Here is a 22,338-nt window from a genome sequence, read left to right on the forward strand (position 1 = left end):
CCCCGCCAAAATTAAGTCTGTCACTGTTTCCCCATCTATTTGCCATGAAGTGATGGGACTGGATGCTCTTACATTAATTTTTTGAATGTTGAGTTTCAAGCCAACTTTTTTACTCTCCTTTCATTTTCATCAAGAGGCTCTTTAGTTTCTCTTCACTTTCTGCCATTAGAGTGGTAGCATCTGCATATCTTAGGCTGTTGATATTTCTCCCAGCAATCTTGATTCCAGCTTGTGCTTCATCCAGCCCTGCATTTCACATGATGTACTCTGCATATAAGTTAAATAAGCAGGGTGACAATATACAGCCTTCATGTACTCCCTTCTGGATCTGGAACCAGTCTAACCATGTCCAGTTCTAACTGTTGCTTCCTGACCTGCATACAGATTTCTCAAGAGGCAGGTAAGATGGTCTGCTATTCCCATCTCTTTAAGAATTTTCCACAGTTTGTTTTGATCCACACAGTCAAAGGCTTTGGCATAGTCAATAAAGCAGAAATAGATGTTTCTCCAGAACTCTCTTGTTTTTTCGATGATCCAGCAGATGTTGGCAATTTGATCTCTGGTTCCTCTGCCTTTTCTAAATCCAGCTTAAACATCTGGAAGTTCACAGTTCACGTACTGATGAAGTCTGGCTTGGAGAATTTTGAGCATTACTTTACTAGCATGTGAGATGAGTGCAATTATACGATAGTTTGAGCATTCTTTGACATTGCCTTTCTTTGGGATTGGAATGAAAACTGACCTTTCCCAGTCCTGTGGCCACTGCTGAGTTTTCCAAATTTGCTGGCATATTGCGTGCAGCACTTTCACAGCATCAACTTTTAGGATTTGAAATAGCTCAACTGGAATTCCATCACCTCCATTATCTTTGTTTGTAGTGATGCTTTGTAAGGCCCACTTGACTTTGCATTCGAGGATGTCTGTCTCTAGATGAGTGATCACACCATCGTGGTTATTTGGGTCATGAAGATCTTTTTTGTATAGTTCTGTGTATTGTTGCCACCTCTTCTTAATATCTTCTGCTTCTGTTCAGTCCATACGATTTCGTCCTTTACTATGCTCATCTTTGCATGAAATGTTCACTTGGTATCTCTAATTTTCTGGAAGAGATCTCTAGACTTTCCCATTCTATTGTTTTCCTCAATTTCTTTACAGGCTTTCTTATCTCTGCTTGCTATTTTTTGGAACTCCGCATTCAAATGGTTATATCTTTCCTTTTCTCCTTTGCCTTTCGCTTCTCTTTTCTCAGCTATTTGTAAGGCCTTCTCAGACAACCATTTTGCCTTTTTGCATTTCTTTTTCTTGGGGATGGTCTTGATCACCACCTCCTGTACAATGTCATGAACCTCTGTCCATAGTTCTTCAGGCACTTTGTCTATCAGATCCAATCCCTTGAATCCATTTGTCACTTCCACTGTATAATTTGTCACTTTCACTGTATAAGGGATTTGATTTGTGAAGGGGTGTAAGGAAGTGAAACTAACACATCCCCCTGCCTGAAGCTTGCCACTCAAGGAGATATCTGCAAGAATTAAATGGTCTTTTTACTTTGTTTCCTTACCTCCCCACCATCTCTGATCCATAAAAGAACCTGGCATTCAGGCCTCAACGAGACAGTTATTTTGAGGCCTAGCCTGTCTTCTTAGGCAGCTGGCTCCCCAAATAAAGTCCCTTCCTTGTTTCAATGCTTCATCTCTTGGATTTATTGGCCTACTTTTCATTTATTTATGTGGCAAGTAAAGCAAGCTTGGACTCCTTAACACAACCACAATTAGAAAGCATTTATTATTTGGCATTCAGCCTTCTTTATCATCCAACCCTCACATCTTACATGACAACTGGAAAAACCATAACCTTGACTACACAGTTTTAATTAACAGTAATCTTTTGAAGTTCCAACTGCCTGATCTTTGTTGCAAAAATTTTTATATATGATGGCTCCTCCCTAACCTCTTTGGAGCACTCTCTCAGAGCTATCTCAGATGAGAGACTGCCTCCTGGGCTTAAGTCCTCGTTTTGTCTTCAAAATAACACATAATTCTCAACTTTCAGGTTGCGTGTTTTTTTCTGGTCAACAATGTTCTGGTTAACAGTGTACAACTGACTCAATCATGCTGCTGCTGCTGCTAAGTCACTTCAGTCCTGTCCGACTCTGTGCAACCCCATAGACGGCAGCCCACCAGGCTCCCCCACCCCTGGGATTCTCCAGGCAAGAACACTGGAGTGGGGTCCCATGTCCTTCTCCAATGCATGAAAGTGAAAAGTGAAAGTGAAGTCACTCAGTCGTGTCCGACTCTTAGCGACCCCATGGACTGCAGACTACCAGGCTCCTCCATCCATGGGATTTTCCAGGCAAGAGTACTGGAGTGGGGTGCCATTGCCCTCTCCGGACTCAACCATACAGCTGGTGATATTACAATTTCAGAGGTTCTTAGGTATTGAAGAGAATCAGTTGCCCCTACTACCATATAGAATTCAAAATAAAGGCAGTACTGACTTCCAGTTTCTGGTAACCATGGGCAAAATTATTTGTGCTAATACCGCTGCTGAAAACAATTAAAAATGCTAGGTAAAATAATTTAAAACCTTCATAAGGCATGAAAGGGCTAGGAAGATAGTGAGGAACTCCTAGGTCAAAAATAAAGGGGGAACAGAAACCCAGAGAGAAACAATGGAAGCCAGAGAGAGCAGAATTACATCTCTGAAGCTCTGCCAAAGCCGAATTCAAACAAGAATATATTTCAAAAACAAAGGAATTTTTTTCCCCTTTTTCAGACAAAACTGAAGAGAATTTAAGCAGACCATCAGTAAATTCTAAAGAAGGTAGTTGGAGTCAGGAGGAAAACGGCAAGTGTGAGATCCACAAAGGAAAGAAAAACAAAGGAAGCAGTAAATATAAATGGACATTTTCTTAAAAGAAAATTAAAATGTATTATGAGATTTAGAGTGTTAAAGCACTTAGTGGCAAGAGCATATAAGTTGGGAGGAAAAAGAAATGGAGTGAAAGTCCTTGTATTGTTGACAGGGAGAACACATTCACCATTATAATTTGGTAAGTTAGGCATGCCTGTTTTGGATTCCAGGGAAACACTGAAAGAACTGAAACAAGAGTTCCACCTCGTACAATTAAACACTTTAATGCACCAGGAAGGTTTAACTAACTTAAAATTTTAGGCACCTATGGGAATTCCCTGGCAGTCCACCGGTTAGAGCTCTGTGCTTCCACTGCAGGGGGCATGGGTTTGATCCCTGGTCAGGGAACTAAGATTCCCACATGCTGCGTAGTGGGACCAAAAAAAAAAAAAACCTACGCACTTAATCATACAGTCTCATAATACAGAAAAGAAAACAAAATAACCTAACAAATACTGAGAGAAACCGACAAATCCATAATCAGAGATAATGCCTGTAACAGTATCTCCATTCTCACATACTCTTAAAAATGTGACTTTCATACTCCCTTCCATCCAGAGGTTGGCTTCCCTTGTGGCTCAGCTGGTAAAGAAACTGCCTGCAATGTGGGAGACTTGGGTTCGATCCCTGGGTTGGGAAGATCCCCTGGAGAAGGGAAAGGCTACCCACTCCAGTATTCTGGCCTGGAGAATTCCATGGACTAGCCGCGAAGAGTCAAACACAGCTGAACCACTTTCACTTTCACTTTCCATCCAGAGGTAGGGTCTATGTCCTAACAGCAAAAGGTAACTAGAACATAGATCTCAAATAAACCTCCAGCAAACAACATACTTAATGGCGAAATATTAAAAGCTTTCCCTTTGAGATCAGACAAAAATGCCCAGTATTTACATTTCTAACACTGAATTGTAGGTCCTATGCTATACAAGAAAGCAAGTAAAAGAAATGAAAGAATGTTGCAGATACAAAAACAATATACAAAAGAAAGATGAACATGTGCACCTGAGAAATGGGCTATTTCATGCTATATCATTAAACAAAGGTCATCAGCTATAGCAGCCACCACCTGTGCAGCCACAGCCTATGCTGAGCTGCTGAGGCCTAAGGGAACTCAGGAAGGAAAGAAAACCTGCCATATAGGAGCCATCAGACTGCAGTTGCTCCCACATGAGACTTAAGGAAATTTGGGACATGAAAACAGGATACTGGCCCAGATAGCTAAGGTGCATATCAAAGGAATGATTTCCAAGCCCAGATTTTGCATCTTCTTTTACACAGAAAACTGCTATATACCTTAAGTTAATATATTTGGTTTTCTTTAATTAACAGTAATTGTTTGAAGTTCAGACTATCTTCACTTTGTTGCAAACTCCTGTATGTCCTAGCTCCCTGCCTCAACTCTTCAGAGAAGATCTCTCACAATTACTTGAGATGCTGCCTCCCAGGCCTGAAGTCCTAAAAATTCCCGCTGAATAAACTACAATTCAGAAATTTAAGGTTTGTGAACAATTTTAAGTCAACACACCTCTAACTTTCCAAATAATCTTTTTTGGCCCATGCCTTGCAGCATTTGGGATCTTAGTTCCCTGACCAAGGATCAAACCTGTGCCATCTGCAATGGAACTGCAGAGTCCTAACACTAGACACTAGGAAATTTCCATGTTTAAATGATATATGCAACAATAACAACAACAAAATCTACTTCTAACAAAAAATATTAGAACTCTATGGCAACCAACTCTAGTATTCTTGCCTAGAGAATTCCATGGACAGAAGAGCCTGGAGGGCTACAGTTCATGGGGTTGCAGAGTCAGACATGACTGAGCAACTAACACATGCACATATATAGAGAAAATTATAAAACTTTACTGAGGACAATTGGAAAGGGAGTATGTGCTTCCCTGGTGGCTCAGATGGTAAAGAATCTGCCTGCAATGCAGGAAACTTAGGTTTGATCCCTGGATCAGGAAGATCCCCTAAAGAAGGGAATGGCAACCCAGTTCAGTGTTCTTGACTGGATAATTCCATGGACAGAGGAGCCTGGCGGGCTTCAATCTGTGTGGTCACAAAGAGATAGACACAACTGAGTGCCCAACACTTTCACTTTTACGTATACCATGTACATAGATTGTAAGATGCAACACTTTAAAGATGTCAATTCACTCCAAATTGCTTTAGACCTTCAATGCAATCCCAATCAAAATCCATAAAGGTTATTTTCCCTGAAAATTGACAATGTGCTTCTAATATTCATCTAAAAATGTGAAGAACCAGGAATTCGGGAGCTAAAGACTTGCTCTATCAGACAGCAAGACTTTGGATCGTGAAAGTTGCTCAGTCGTGTCCGACTCTTTGCAACCCCATGGACTGTATAGTCCCTGGAATTTTCCAGGCCAAAATACTGGAATGGGTAGCCTTTCCCTTCTCCAGGGGATCTTCCCAACCCAGGGATCAAACCCAGGTCTTCCACATTGCAGGCGGATTCTTTACCAGCTGAGCCACAAGGGACTTTGCATAAAGCAATAGTAATTATGACTGTGAGGAAAGAGTGCAGAAACACAGACAAACGGAAAAGCATGGAGAGTCCAGAAACAACAGCATCATGATATAAGTGGCACAACATTAAGGATAAACTTCTCAGCTGATTCTGTGACAATTGAGTACCTAATTGGAAAAAAATAAATGAAATTGGACCATTACCTCACACCATTCACAAAAATCAACTCCAAACAGATTAAAAACCTAATTCTGAAAAACAATATACTTTTTGTCTGGAAAAATATCTTTATAATCTCAGGATGGGGAAGAATTTCCTAAGTAAGAAAAATAGTGATTAATTATTAAGGAAAAGACTGATGCAATATAACTGTTTTAAAATTAAGATTCTTTTTCATGATAAGGAATACATGATAAAGAAATACAAGATAAATACATAATAAAGAAAATGAAAAGACAGGTCACAGAAGGGGAAAATACATATGTAATGTTATAATAACTAACAAGAGGACTATTATTAATATATTTTTTTAAACTCCTACACAGATCAGTAAGAAAAAGACATAAACCCAACAGAAAAATGGGCACAAGTCTTAACAAGTACTTCACAGAAAAGGATATCCAAATGGGCACTAAAAAATGAAAAGGCACTCAATCTCATTAATAACCAGGGAAATGCAAATAAAAGCCAAGAAGATGTCATTACACACCCAGCATTGGCAAGAATGAGGAGCAATAGGGACTTTCATACACTTTTGTCAGGAGTGTGAATTGGTATAACCACTTGGGAGAACAGTTTGCCATTATCTTTTCAAGGTGACAATACGCTCACTCTAGGAGTCAGCAGTTTCACTTTGTGATGAGCCTCCCAAAGAAACGACATGCACATGTGCTGTTTTGGACTGAACTGTGTCTGCTCTAAACTCACATCTTGAAGCCCTAGACCCCAGGTGACTGCAGGTAAGATAGGGCCTGGAAGGAGGTAATTGAGGTTAAGTGAGGGTTCTAAAGAATAGCAAGAAGAGATAAGAAAGCCTTCTTCAGCGATCAATGCAAAGAAAAAGAGGACAAGAACAGAATGGGAAAGACTAGAGATCTCTTCAAGAAAATTAGAGATACCAAGGGAACATTTCATGCAAAGATGGGATCGATAAAGGACAGAAATGGTATGGACCTAAAAGAAGCAGAAGATATTAAGAAGAGGTGGCAACAATACACAGAAGAACTGTACAATAAAGATCTTCACGACCCAGATAATCACGATAGTGTGATCACTCATCTAGAGCCAGACATCCTGGAATGTGAAGTCAAGTGGGCCTGAGAAAGCATCACTACGAACAAAGCTAGTGGAGGTGATGGAATTCCAGTTGAGCTATTTCAAATTCTGAAAGATGATGCTGTGAAAGTCCTGCACTCAATATGCTAGCAAATTTGGACAACTCAGCAGTGGCCACAAGACTGGAAAAGGTCACTATTCATTTCAATCCCAAAGAAAAGCAATGCCAAAGAATGCTCAAACTACCGCACAATTGCACTCATCTCACATGCTAGTAAAGTAATGCTCAAAATTCTCCAAGCCAGGCTTCAGCAATACGTGAACCATGAACTTACTGATGTTCAAGCTGGTTTTAGACAAGGCAGAGGAACCAGAGATCAAATTGCCAACATCCACTGGATCGTGGAAAAAGCAAGAGAGTTCCAGAAAAACATCTATTTCTGCTTTATTGACTATGCCAAAGCCTTTGACTGTGTGGATCACAATAAACTGTGGAAAATTCTGAAAGAGATGGGAATACCAGACCACCTGACCTGCCTCTTGAGAAATCTGTATGCAAGTCAGGAAGCAGCAGTTAGAACTGGACATGGAACAACACACTGGTTCCAGATGGAAAAGGAATACATCAAGGCTGTATATCGTCACCCTGCTTATTTAACTTCTATGCAGAGTACATCATGAGAAATGCTGCGCTGGAAGAAGCACAAGCTGGAATCAAGATTGCCAGGAGAAATATCAATAACCTCAGATATGCAGATGACACCACTCTTATGGCAGAAAGTGAAGAGGAGCTAAAGAGCCTCTTGATGAAAGTGAAAGAGGAGAGTGAAAAAGTTGGCTTAAAGCTCAACATTTAGAAAATGAAGATCATGGCATCTGGTCCCATCACTTCATGGGAAATAGATGCGGAAACAGTGGAAACAGAGTCAGACTTTATTTTTTCGGGCTCCAAAATCACTGCAGATGATGACTGCAACCATGAAATTAAAAGACGCTTACTACTTGGAAGAAAAGTTATGACCAATCTAGATAGTATATTCAAAAGCAGAGACATTACTTTGCCAACAAAGGTCTGTCTAGTCAAGGCTATGGTTTTTCCTGTGGTCATGTATGGATGTGAGAGTTGGACTGTGAAGAAGGCTGAGTGCCAAAGAATTGATGCTTTTGAACTGTGGTGTTGGAGAAGACTCTTGAGAGTCCCTTGGACTGCAAGGAGATCCAGCCAGTCCATTCTGAAGGAGATCAGCCCTGGGATTTCTTTGGAAGGAATGATGCTAAAGCTGAAGCTCCAGTACTTTGGCCACCTCATGCGAAGATCTGACTCATTGGAAAAGACTCTGATGCTGGGAGGGATTGGGGGCAGGAGAAGAAGGGGACGACCGAGGATGAGATGGCTGGATGGCATCACTGACTTGATGGACGTGAGTCTGAGTGAACTCCGGGAGTTGGTGATGGACAGGGAGGCCTAGCGTGCTGCAACTCATGGGGTCGCAAAGAGTCAGACACGACTGAGCGACTGAACTGAACTGAGCTAGTAAGTATGGAGTCCTAATCCAATAGGACCTGTGTCCTTATAAGAAGAGGGAGACACACCAGGAGTGCACAGGCACGGCATAAAGGCCACATGAGGTCACAGTGAGAAGGCAGCTGTCTATATGCCAAGCAGAGAATTCTCACCAGAAACCAATCCTATCAGCACCTTCATCTTGGACTTCCTGTCTCCAGAAGTGTGAGAAAATAAATTCCTTTTTTTTTTTAAGCCACCTAGTCTATGGTATTTTGTTATGGGAGCCTTATCTGACTAATACATCGGGCATCAAGATCCAACTCTCAGTACATTCAGAACAGTACTTTTTATTTTTCTAGTGCCCAAACCAGAAACAGCTCCAATTACCATAAACAGTAAAACAGAAAAATTATATTTATACAAAGAAAATAAAAGAATACAGCTACACACAACAGTGTAGATGAATCTTACCATCATAATAAACTGAAAGCAAGATATAAAAATATATATAGTTTAATTCCCTTTATATAACCTCCAAAAACAGGCAACACTAAATTCAAGTATACATACAAACTTAGAAAACTTACAAAGAACTCAAGAAAATCATTACGACAAAAGTCAGAATAATACGTAAGGATTCTGTGACCCCATCTCATGACCTAGGTAATGATTACAAGGGTAATTATTCATTCAACCACACATTCATGGATGATGTCTTTTTTTCCTATGTCTAGATATTTCACAATTGTTTAAAGTATTTAAAACTATATCATAAACTAAATGTTGGCAAGCCCAACAATATTCTGATTTTTCTTACGATGACTGGGTTAATACCTTTCCTACACTTCAGTGGTTTGTTTTTCTCTGTTTGTGGATGTCCCTGGTTATTGATGAAATGGCACCCCACTCCAGTACTCTTGCCTGGAAAATCCCATGGACAGAGGAGCCTGGTAGGCTACAGTCCATGGGATCACAAAGAGTCGGACACGACTGAGTGACGACACCTTAAGCATGTTTAGTCAGCCTGATGAATAATCCAGAGCTAGATGCCAAAGTTTTTCCAGGCCTTAGAGACATGGAGGAACAAACCATGTGAACTCTTTACTTTCAATCTTTACTTGCAATCTGATTTAACCTCCCTAAATCCAAAAATGTCACCATGATCCATTTAATACCACCGGTTGCAGGGGATTGTTCTAGGAATTAAATGTCTGGCCTCATGCCTGGCACCTAGCAACTGTTCAATCAAATTAGTTTCATTCCACATATTCAGGAAGAAATGGCAGGTCTCCTGTTTGTAGTTCTACCATGGGGAAAAAAAAAAAAACTATGTATATCAAATTGTATTTACTCTTTATTCCACTCACAGGTTTTATCTACCCAAGCTAAAAATGAAAATTTAAAGCAGAGATCAGAAAACTGGGAGGGCCCAAGAGATAAATCTAATTCATCTTCTATTTATGCAAGTAAAGTTTTATTAGAACACAACTCGGAGAAGGCGATGGCATCCCACTCCAGTACTCTTGCCTGGAAAATCCCATGGATGGAGGAGCCTGGTAGGCTCCAGTCCATGGGGTCACGAAGAGTCAGACACGACTGAGCGACCTCACTTTCACTTTTCACTTTTATGCATTGGAGAAGGAAATGGCAACCCACTCCAGTGTTCTTGCCTGGAGAATCCCAGGGACGGAGGAGCCTGGTGGGCTGCCGTCTATGAGGTCGCACAGAGTCGGACACGACTGAAGCGACTTAGCAGCCGCAGAACACAACTACATCGATTCATTTATACACATATCACCTACAGCTGCTTTCAAAGAACAAAGCTGAATAGCTGCAAGAGAGATAGTCTGGCCCACAGAGTCTAATTATTTGCTATTTGGTCCTTTACCAAACAAGCTTGACAATTTCTGTTAGAGAGTTTTCCTATTTCAGAAGACACATAGTATTTACTTAATATCCATTGCTATGCACACACTTTTACTATCATTTTACATTAGTGGACCACTGAATGATATGAAATCTTTATTAAAAAGTTTCTAACCAGCAGGAAGCACAGGGTATATGGAAATGGACCTGTACTCTAAGATCAATTTGTAATTTTATAGCATTTTCACATCTTCCAACAGAGCTATATGTACTTTCCATCACATACCTTTGTAGGAATTTTCTTGTCAAAATCAGGAAAGTGAATTATTTTATTTAGCTTGGACACGTATAGTATCATTATGGTAACTGCCATCTAAAGAAAACGGAAGAGAAAAACTTCAGCAAAATATCTAGAAAGACTATTTGAGGTACAAATACATCATCAGAAGAAAAGAGATTCACCAAAAACATATGTATCAGAAAAATCTATTTTCTAGGTTCCAAAAAATTATTATTCCTTAAAATATTAACTTTTTTGTCACTGCATAGATTGCATTAAAACTATAGGCAAAAAGTATAACATTAAATAGACTCACACATATACACGTGATCTCAAGCGGCTCAAGGAACAAGAACAGAAGGAAAAAACAATGGTGGGCCCCAAACAGACCAGTGTGACCACAGTCAGTGAGGCTGCGTCTTGATCCTGAACCATACCTCCCATGTACTGAGCATATGGTCACCCTCCCCCATAAAGTAAGTGTTGGGGTGAAAGGAGTGGGGGGAAGGGAGGCAAATTCCACACATAAACGTATTTTGTAAAGTACACAATTTCTATAACACAGAAGACATTTTCTCTCCACCTAGCCAGTGTTACGAAAAATATCTCATTCAAATGCTATTCAGCTGGGTTACACCAGGTATATCAGGAATACTCCAGAATATTATTATGAAATAAATAGTTTTAATACCATCTTTCTATGCAAATTTTAGAATTTATTCACTTTTCTCCATATTAGGATGCAAAAACATAAGGACACCTTCAACATGACTGTTGTCCTAAACCTCGAGCCTGAGTGTACAGATCCTTATGATAGATTTATATAACTCCAGCCCACTCTGAATAATAATTGTAGTTTGTATTTATGACTTACCTTATAATTCTTAACAGAAATATACCAACAGTATGTAAACTATTCTGCAACTCAAATTTTTAAAATTTGGTCTATTGGCTTCTTCCCTTACAAACTGCAAATCAGAAAGGTTTTTTCCTTAATTAAGTACAAGACAGTGAATTTATTTGCCTTGGGCATTACATAGGGTGTATTACCACATACTATTGATCTTTTAAAGTACTTCTTTAAACATACTTTCAGACTGAACCATAAAGATATATTTTTTATTATCTTAAGGAAACACTGTTTTCTTGTTATTTTTTCACCCTAAAATGATGTGCAAAGAGTATCTTATTAGCAAAACATTTAACTAGAATAATGTTTATCTGTATAAATTCCAGATTCACAATTTAAAATTTAGTTAACAGATAATAATTTTAATAATTTTTTCCTTCCTGTAAACTAAAGAAAAACAACAACAAAAACACCTTCAGTACCTGTTAACATTTGTCTACTAGAAATTACTAGCATATGACCAAAAAAAAAAAAAAAATGTAAGCAAGTCACAAAATAATATTAATAGAAAATTTCAGAAACAGCCAAATGTGGGTAAGTTTGAAAATTTATCCAAGCTTACCCTTACACTTGAGAACAAACATCACGAAGTTCAGGAAGGAAACTGCAAACCTGTTTAGTTTGGCCCATAGAGAGTTTTATGAAATAATATGAATCTGTCGCCACCATGTATAAATTGGGAAGTTTGCTGTGAAAATAAAATTTCCCTGATTCCTAGTGAGCCTCACCTCATGCCCCCAATCCTTTTCTTAAACAAGCACAGTGACTTCAACTGTGCACACTCATCTGTAACCCAGCAGACCCTGGAGGCTTTCAGTCTGCTGCCCCCTTGCTATAGAGTAATTAAATTCTATTAAGGAAGTCAGAATTAGTCATTTTTCCTACAAATACAACTATTCCTAAATTGTAAAATGAAATGAAATGTATCAATACTTCACGTTGTCTCACCCAAAGCACCACAGTCCTCTGCCAACTGAACAAATTCGTAAACCACAGTCGTAAACAAAAGCACTTACAATTTTATCATATGTACTAACAAATAATTAAGAGGTTAATTTATCATTTTTCACTTACCTGTCCAACTCCAAGAACAATTGGTGATGGGAAACTACAAAAAATATAGAATGACAATTTTAGCAACTGATGAAAAAATTTGAAGACAATATACAACACAGAATGATGGGAATTATTAAAAGTTTATGTTATTAAAAGCTTATTAAACTTATTAAAAGGTTATTAAAAGGCCTTAGACTATTTTTTCTGTCTTAGTGAAAACATCTAATTTGTTCATTGTTCATTTCTTTTCCATTTTTTAAACTGATCATTGCTAAACTGGGCAAACTTCTATTTCCTCTGAGGCAGACTGTCATATTAACAACACAGTTGTATATGTAGAAAGTCAAAGTAATCTGGGGATAAATGACTAGAATGAATCAATAACTTTACCAAAGTTACTGGATAGAAGATGAACATGTGGAAAAAAATCACTTCTAGGTCTATATACCATAAAGACACAAAGAACATAATAATTTTAAAGGTGTTCACTTGCAATAGCACCCAAAAACATCAAATAATACTAACTGGGTATTTTATGGTAATAAAAAAATATTTTTACTCTTTTAAGCATGAAATGATATTGTGGTGGTTTTTAAAAAAAAAACAAAATAGTACTTCTTATCCTTTAGAAATTCATAATAATCTGGGGGGAGATATTGGAGTTGAGAAGAGGAGCAATATAAATGTAACAAGCTTGTTGAAACTGGTTGATGGCCACATGGAGATTCATTATACTGGTTTCCTTTCTTCAAAATAATATACCCAGGTACAAATCTAATAAAATATTTCCAAGAACTACCTCTACATAGAAACCTATAAATCTATGTTTAAAAAATGAAAGAAGCCCTAAATAAAGTTCATGGATTAGAATCAATATTGTAGTGAACAATTATCCACAAACTCAAACCTCTCTTTATAAACAAGAACAGGTATTTTGTATTGACCCTGAAACTGAATTTCAAGGCAAAAGCAAACATGGTCTAAGATAATCATGAAGAAAAAACACTGGAGGACTGATTCTGCTGGATGCCAGTATTCTCTTTCTTTCTTTCTTTTTTTTTTTGGCTGCAGCATGCTGGAATCCTAGTTCCCAGACCAGGGACTGAACCCATACTCTGCAGTGGAATCGCAGAGCCCTAACGACTGGACCACCAGGGAATTTTCCAGGATTGATTTTTAAAGTCACAACAAACGAGAGAGTGTGGTATTTGCACAATGATATTCTAACCAGACAATGCATGAAAACAGAGACGAGGACAGATACACACCCACATGGAAACCTGACTCATGACAACGATGACCACACAGAGAAGAAGGAAAAAGACAGTTGGTCTTTTAACAAATGGCACCAGGCAACTGGATACAGAAGCTTACTCCCTACCTAATACCATACTTAACAAGGCAGCACATCCCCTTGCCAGGCTCACTCACTGTCCAGCCCTTCACTGGCTCCCAGTCATTCTGTCCAGCTACTAAAAACAGGGAATATCACTCAAAAAACCACCACCAACAACAACACCACCTCATTCCCTAAACTGCTTGTCACAGGGAAATATACCTATTTCAGATAGGGTGAGAAGAGAATAAGGAACTAACCTACCTTGTCAAAGAAAACAGAATGACTGGACAGTGCCACCATGAAAATAAAATGAACGCTAATGGATGCCGCATGTGCCACCCAGACATCTGCTTCTGGACTGAAGCCCTCATTCCCCAGTTTCCCAAGAGCATCCTCAGCGGGAGAAATCTGCCTTGCCAACAGCCCCCAACTCCCTGAGACCAGCCTGTGTTCCAAGCCTGTACGTCTGTGCAGAGGTATAAAGGCCAAGGGCACTCGACACAATTCAAGACAACTTTGTTGAGCCTCTCCAGCTCCAGCGATCCTGGGACAAGGCTCTACTGCGATGAAGCATAGCCCAGCTTCTCTCTCTTCTTAATCCTGCTTCCCTCACTCCCCCACAGGAGTGGGTCCCAAGAGCACTGCCCAGAATACTTTCCTCGAATATGAGAGTCTCCTTGCCCAGGAATACAACCTGCTGCTGCTGCTGCTGCTGCTGCTAAGTCGCTTCAGTTGTGTCTGACTCTGTGCGACCCCATAGACGGCAGCCCACTAGGCTCCCTCGTCCCTGGGATTCTTTAGGCAAGAACACTGGAGTGGGCTGCCATTTCCTTGTCCAGTGCATGAAAGTGAAAAGTGAAAGTGAAGTCGCTCAGAGTCAGTGTCCGACTCTTAGCGACCCCATGGACTGTAGCCTTCCAGGCTCTTTCGTCCATGGGATTTCCCAGGCAAGAGTACTGGAGTGGGGTGCCATTGCTTTCTCCGATACAACTTGCAACATCAAGCAAAATAATAAGACTAGAACATAAACAAACAGTAAAACAACAACAAAAGGCTTATGGAAGGAACACAAAGAGCTCAGCCTGGAAGAGAATGTAACACAAGGAGAGAAGGCAGCTTTTTAACTGTTTCCAGCTACAGAACACCTTAATAAGAAGATATCAACAAAACGAACAGCTCAAAATTGAGATGACAAAGCAAACAAGTGAGATGAAAAGGGAAGCACAGATCTAAGGAAACCAACTGAAGAAGAAAACATAACTGCCGTATGAGTAATTCAGAAACAACACGGAAGGAAACGACTGCTGCTGAAAAATGAATTACCAAGACGAAGTAATCACAGTGACTGAACAGGAAAAAGATACATTCCCAAAGATAAACAGATTTCGAAGATAGATACCACCAGAAAGGGCTAATTTCTGTGCTGTTTTCTCTCAATAAAGAGAGAAAATAATTCAAAGAGAAAAAAGGCAAATGTGTTTCCTTTGCATGAGGAAAAGAAGCAAACTCTCCAGATCTAAAAGCACATTTGTTGCAGAAAAAGTTGTTAAGAATATTCAACACGATCAACACAGCAGCCATGAACTCTCCATAAAAACGCTACCCTGCAATGGAATCCACCACTTAGGAGTCAAACCAAAATACTGAACTCTGGAGTGGAGACACTGTGAAAGGCTACTGACTACTGTATTCATTTACCATAGACCAGATTCAAACAACTGCGGGATTATACTTATACAACAGGATGCTACACCATAAAAGAGGTCATGGAGGGGAGGGGAGATAGGAAGAAGTACACAGGTGTCATGCTTCATAGCAGAGAAGCCATACATACGGTCAGAAACTGAAGAAACATATTTGAAAGTCAACAATTCTTTTCATTGAACTCTAATTTCTCTTCCCTCCATTCAATTCAATTAAAACTAAATTTCATACATACAGGCAACTTGCAGCCCTCACCTTAAGCCTTCAAGCGCGGCCAGAATGACTAATGGTGTTACAACCCCTCATATGATGCAAGCTGAAATTTACAGGGTCCACTATTAGTATAAAGTCAAAAAATGTTTAATCTGAATGTAATCAAGCCTTTAGATCTAACTTTCAGTTGAAAAAAATAGTAAGTTAAGTGAAACTTCAAAAAATAAATCAAACAATCCATAATAGGGGACACTTTACAACACACCTGGGTCAGGCATTTCAAAGTCAATATCAAGGGGAAGTGGAGAAGGAAATGGCAACCCACTCCAGTACTCTTGCCTGGGAAATCCATGGACAGAGGAGCCTGGCGGGCTGCAGTCCCTGGGGTCACAAAGAGTTGAACACAACTTAGCGACTAAACAACAACAATAATCAGGGGGAAGAGGTGGGTGGGGAACTTTTCTAGATTAAAATAAACTAAAAAGACGTATCTGTATACATTGCATGAAGTTCAACTGGATCTTGATTCTAATGTTTAAAACAATCATAAAAACATCTTGGAGACAACTAGGATGACTATAGATTTGGTATTAGATTATTTTAGGAGATTACTGTTAAGTTTGCTAAGAGCAAAAATTGTACTAAAGTCAAAGAATATCCATATTTCAGGAGACATATGTTGAAATAGGGCATCCCAGGTAGCTCAGTGGTAAAGAATCCACCTGCCAATGCAGGAGACACAGGAGATGTGGTTTCCATCTCTGGGTCAGGAAGATCCTCTGGAAAAGGAAATGGCAACTCACTCCAGTATTCTTGCCTGTGAGATCCCATGGACAGAGGAGCCTGTCAGGCTACAGTCCATGGGGTCGCAAAGAGTCAGACAGGACTGAACAGGCACACACATGTATGTTGGAATATCTGAGAGTGCAGTGTCATGATGTAGGAATGATGTATTCAATGGTTCATGCAACCCCACGGACTGCAGCACACCAGGCTTCTCCTCCTCCAAAATCTCTCACAGTTTGTTCAAATTCATGTCCACTGAGTCAGTGATGCTATCTAACCATCTCATCCTCTGCCGCCCTCTTCTCCTTTTGCCTTCTAGCCTTCCCAGCATCAGGGTCTTTTCCAATGAGTCATCTCTTCGCATCATGTGGCCAAAGTATTGGAGCTTCACGCTTCAGCAAGTCTGTCCAGGGAATATTCAGGGTTGATTTTCTTTAGGATGGACTGTTTTGATGTCCTTGCAGTCCAAGGGACTCTCAAGAGTTTCCTCCAGTACTACAACTCAATAGCATCAATTCTTCAGCACTCAAATATAGCAAAGTGTTAATTACTTAATTTCAGTGGTGTATGTACAAATGTTCAGTTTACTTTGCTTTCCACTTTCCTGTGTGCTTGAAACTTTTCATAATAAAAGTGGTAGAGGGACTTAAGTGTTAATTGCTCAGTCATGTCGAATTCTTTGCAACCCCATGGACTATAGTCCAACAGACTCCTCTCTCCATGGGATTCTCCAGGCAAGAATACTGGAGTGGGTAGCTATTCCATTCTCCAGGGGATCTTCCTGACCCAGGGATCGATCCTAAAGCTCCTGCACTGCAGGCAGATTCTCTACCATTTGAACCACCAGGAAAGCTCAGAGGGACTTTGGTGATCCTCAAACAATCGAATAATTAAATGAAAGCCCCCACTCATTTCCCACTCCTTTTTGAATTAAATAATTTATTAAGAAATGAGCAAATAAGTAGCTATATCTATAAATATACTTTATACAAAAAGTAATTCAACCTATCTTTCTCCAATCCATCCATCTAAAAGATGTCTGAAGTTATTACCTAATGTCAACTATAGTAATTTTTAAAATTTTACCCTAATATTTTTCTCTTGTTTGAATACTTTATAATGATCACACAGAATGACTTTTCTTTTAAAAAATTCAAAATATTGATTCTAGATAGTGGGAATATGAACAATTATTATTATCATCTTCTTTGTACATTTGTATATTTAAATAACACCCAGTTTTTAAACTGAATTATTTTTGGAGTGAATGCAAGGAAGTGAAGATAGTATGTATACACAACCTTTTAAAGTCTGACTCTGAAAGGATCAGAGAAACGAGCACCCACGTGGATCAAGGGAGGGTTATTTTTGCTTGAGAAACCTAAACATGTTTTAAGCTGACAGAGAGAGGCGGCTGATGAAGAATAGAGGATAATGAAAGGAGCAAGGAGGAGGGGACATCCAGAAATGGGGAGCTGGGCCCTCCACAGGAATAAAGCACTCTCTCCATCACAGCAGAAGGGGAACCTCATCTGACAGTTTCTATTTTCCTCAATGAAGCATCAGAGGAGAGTGGAGGATGGGGGTGTGGAAGGTTTCAGGGTAAAAGAGAAAGCAGGAAGGAGACATTTCTGAAACAAGGAAAGCAAGGCTCCAGAAGAAACTAGCAGGTGGCAGAAGAGCTGGTTTTAAGGTTTGTGATCATCAACTTAAAGTCAACCCCGCCACACCCAAAGTGATTTTTTCTCGCTCAATGCTGAAGGAAAGTTGCAAAAGGTAGGCTGTGTGAGCTAAGTACCCGCCAAGGCAAGAGCTGGGAAGGAGTCTTAGGGGCTTTCAGGGAGGGGCCCGCCGGGTAGACCAGGAGAGAAGGGGCACCTGGAGGGTGGGTGTGGCAGAAATACCTGGGCTGCAGCACTAAGTGTGGATATCCTGCACAGGGACTGGAGAGGCTGGCAGGGCCACCCTGAGCACACAGCCGTGGAAGCGACACGGAACATGGGGCACGACAGGCTTTGACGGTTCAGCACACGTAGCACAAAGTCTCGAGGGCTTAAAGAGTCTGGGTGGAGAGAAAGACCAGGACTCCACTAAATCAGCCACAGAAGCTCAGGAGGCACTATAGAGAGGACAGAAAGGGAGTGCTAAGCCTGGACTTGCCACAGAGCAGAGGCAGTGGGGAGCTACGAGGACCCAACCCCACCTCCTGGCAACAGGTGGGGCATGACCAGGATCCATCTCCTTCCCAGGAGCCAAAAGAAGCAGTGTCTTTAGGAGAGAGCCAGTTTTCATCAGAGTAGGAGAAAATTAGGAGTTTTTTAAAATTTTTTAATATAAACTTCCAGTTGCCACCACTGGAGCCTCTGATTCAATAGCTCTAAGAAAAAAAAAAAATCTCTCCTAGGGATTCACATTACCAAGCAAGTTTGGAAACGACTGTGTTAAATGATCTCAAAGCCCTGGATTGTGTAAACAAACAGCAAATACCAAGCACATATCTGTTGAACTAAATACAACTAAGTTTACACTTTTTATTAAGTATTACTCATAAAATCTTGCATGTCAGAGAACAGTATTAAAATAGTAACAAAAAAAACAACTGAGACTGCCTGCACAAGCCTCATGAATGTGACTCCAAAAAACCACTACTGTTCTCCCTGTTGGAGTGAGAGGGAGAAGAATCTGTGGGACAAGATGGGCTTTGATGGTTCAGCGCTAGTGTTCTTCTTTGCAGTGCCTCCTGAGCTTCTGTGGCTCATTTAGTGGAGTCCTGGTCTTTCTCTCCACCCTTCAGGACTTCGGGCTACATGCGCTGAACCACCAAAGCCCATCTTGTCCCCCAGATTCTTTTCCTTCTCACTCCAACAGGGTCTGACTCCAAGTCCTTCCAAGGCTCTCTCTCAATGACCTAAGACTAACATATAACTAAGACCACTCATCAGTCTGGTACTCCAACCAGACACAATCTACTCAAATTGGAAAAGAAAAAAAATATTCCCTGAGCTACATTCCCATAATCCTGTGAACTAGGTAACTACAAAAAGTTCTTCCTTCTACTCGACAACACAACATTCTATCCTCAAACAGTTAATGTCTGGATCAGATTTCTATGGCTTATTGTTATAACCCAATAACCCCAACTCTCTCTGCCTCAAAACATGCTCCGAAAGCATCCTGAGATGAGAGACTAAACAATGTTTTTTGAACAGGGCTCTCCAACTGTGTATCACATTACGGAAATGTGAAACATATAAGATTATAAGGGGCTTTGCCTTGCTGAGACAAAAACAATTTCCTCCTTCAGTCATGGAACTCAAAATTTTAAAGATGGAAAGGTTAGAGCAGGAGATGCCTCATATAATTCTTTCCGGTCAAGCACTGTCCTTCATCTTCCAAGCACTTAACCAGTGTTTACTGGTCCCTGCTTCCAACAAGAAGATGCATGTTTTTGGACTCATTGACTGTCCTGGTCAGCGAGCAGACTGCTCAGTCAAGAGCAGAAAGGAGAGATTTACCATCAAACTTCAACTGATACATCTGTCAGCCATTCCCCAAAAGCCTATTAACAGCAGTCTCTTTTTATGATACGTATCTATTGCATATTATTGAATGAATGAAGGATCTGATCCTACCGATCTCAACACTCTCTCCCCGACCACTTGCTCATTCAGTTCTAGCCAGATCACCTTCTCTCTACTCCCTCAGTAGGCCAAGCTCATGCCCACTTCCAGCACATTTTCTTCTGTGTGGAATGCTCTCCACCAACCACTCCACCCCAGGAACTCTCTCAGCAAACCTGAAATCACCTTGCTTACTCATGAGCCCACTTGCTTACTTCCCTCTCTACCACTGATAAGGTAGGGGACTCCACCGCAGGGTGGAGCTGCTTCCCTGGTGCCAGTAGTAGATGCTCAGTAAATATCTGTTAGAGGTGGAACCAGCCAAGCTCACCTAGGTTTCAGCTTCTGCTAGTTTAAAATAAGGAGGCTGAAGACACTCTGAGGTTTCTTTGTTGTTGTTAAGTAGTGTTCACCCTTTTCATGACCCCATGGACTGTAACCTGTCAGGCTTCTCTGTCCATTGGATTTCCCAGGCAAGAATACTGGAGTGGGTTGCCATTTCCTTCTCCAAGGGATCTTCCCCACCCAGGGATGGAACCTCTGTCTCCTGCCCAAGCAGGATGATTCTTTACTACTGAGCTACCAGGGAAGACCTTTGGACTCTTTATAAAATTCTGATTTTACATTCTTGTAGCACAGTATAGTCTACAAGGAGCCCTCACTTATGACCGCTCATGCCGAGCTCTGGGAGATAATTTACAGAGATGTAATTATCTGGCGGAGCTAGGTCTAAATTTACAACCCTTTCGATGCCTATATAACCAAAGCAGAATTTAACAGGATTTTCTATCTTTACAAATACGTTCAAGGAAACATAAATTTGCTGGTTTACTACATACTCATTAAAAAAAAAAAAAAGAGAGAGAATATGAAATTTTGTTTTCTTCAATTTCCTATGAACATGCTGGTAATTTGAGAATGAATGATCAAACAATGCGAATAAACTCATCCATTCAGGACTCTTCTGATGGTTGAATATCTAAACTTGTAGAAATAGCTTACATTTGAAAGACACATTCGGATCGCTAATTTCAGCTCAGTGGTGCTCGTGAAAGCACAGGTGCGCTTCCAGTCTTGCAGCAGTAAGTCGCGGTAAGGTGCGCCCGCGCTGACTTGCTAGCTTGCAGTTTGCTTTCCAGAACAGTGCAAAGGTCCGGACTGTGAATACGTGGCCCGTGCGCAGTGCACTAGCCGCCCAAATTGGCTCCGGAGTTAGCAGCGAGGCTTCCCGCTCGCCGTTCCCACCCACCCGCTGACCCGAGTGCGCCGAAGTGCACGAGGGCCGGCAGCCCCGCGGCTCTCCCCGGCGTCGGGACGTCCGGAGTCCGGCCAGCACCCGCCCTGCGCGGCGCCGGAGCGGGAAGGTCCCGGAGTCCCGCGGAGCAGCCAGACGCCCCCGCGGACTTCTCCTCCCAGCCCCGAGGCTCCCGCCTCACCGGTAGGTGGTCAGCAGCGCCTTGTTGACCAGCACGAGGAGGAAGGAGCAGGTCCCGTAGAAGAGGGCCGACAGTAGCTTGGCCACCCGGGAAGGCAGCCGCGCGGAAGCGGGGTCCGCGCCCGCGCCCTCGGCCTGGCCGCCGGCCGTCATGTCCCGCGGCCGCCCGTCTGGGCCGCCCGTCTGGGCCACCCGCGGGCCCGCGCCACCCCAGTTCAGTCCCCGCCCCCAGCCAGCGCAGGAGGAGGCGCGGCCGAAACAGGAAGGGCCGCCGAGGGAACCCCACATGCCCCGCGCCCGGCGCCCCGAAGCTGCCAGCACGTAGGAGCGGCTTCGGCTCAAGTTCGTCGTCAAAGGCACCACCCTCTGACTCTTGTCTGGGTTTGGGAGAGTTTTTAAAAACCCTGTCTTCCTCTAAACTGCCGCCTTAGGGAGAAACGTTAAGACTTAGGGTTTGTTTTGCCCTTTAAAAAATATATATATATAGTATTTTCAGTCCTGGGTGTTCATTGGTAGGACTGATGTTGAAGCTGAAACTCCAATACTTTGGCCACCTGATGCGAAAAGCTGACTCATCTGAAAAGACCCTGATGCTGGGAAAGATTGAGGGCAGGAGGGGACTACAGAAGACGACAGAGGTTGGATGGCATCACAGACTCAATGTACATGGCTTTAGGGGGACTCCGGTGATGGACAGGGAGGCCCGGCGTGCTGCGGTTCATGGAGTTGCAGAGTCGTACCCGATTGAGCGACTGAAACGACCTGAACGTTTAATTTACATACGGTGAAATGCAGATGTTACAAGTCCACAGCCGCTGTTTTGACAAATGCATACAGCCGTATAATCACCCAAATCAAGGCACAGAACATTTCCACCACCCCAAAAAGTGCCCTTTGTGTCCCACTGAAGTTGATCCCCCTGGCACTGCATTCAGAT

At 41.5% G+C, this 22,338-nt stretch overlaps 1 protein-coding gene across 4 annotated transcripts in view; it reads right to left on the reverse strand.

The window, feature by feature from the left end:
* Positions 1 to 21,614, reverse strand: part of SLC35D2 (solute carrier family 35 member D2) — a 58,536-nt gene extending 36,922 nt beyond the window's left edge. For 3 of the 4 annotated variants that reach the window (XM_018052479.1, XM_018052477.1, XM_018052476.1), the window contains exons 1-3: positions 21,403 to 21,613; positions 12,323 to 12,356; positions 10,345 to 10,431 (exon numbers count right to left, since the gene is read on the reverse strand). In XM_018052479.1, the coding sequence (XP_017907968.1) occupies positions 10,345 to 10,431; positions 12,323 to 12,356; positions 21,403 to 21,554 (273 nt within the window). In that variant the 5' untranslated portion in view covers positions 21,555 to 21,613. Of the gene's footprint in view, positions 1 to 10,344; positions 10,432 to 12,322; positions 12,357 to 21,402 lie in introns of all 4 variants that reach the window. The other variant, XM_018052478.1, reaches the window with a different exon arrangement.

This window comes from Capra hircus, chromosome 8 (genome assembly GCF_001704415.2).
Source record: "Capra hircus breed San Clemente chromosome 8, ASM170441v1, whole genome shotgun sequence".
Taxonomy (NCBI): domain Eukaryota; kingdom Metazoa; phylum Chordata; class Mammalia; order Artiodactyla; family Bovidae; genus Capra; species Capra hircus.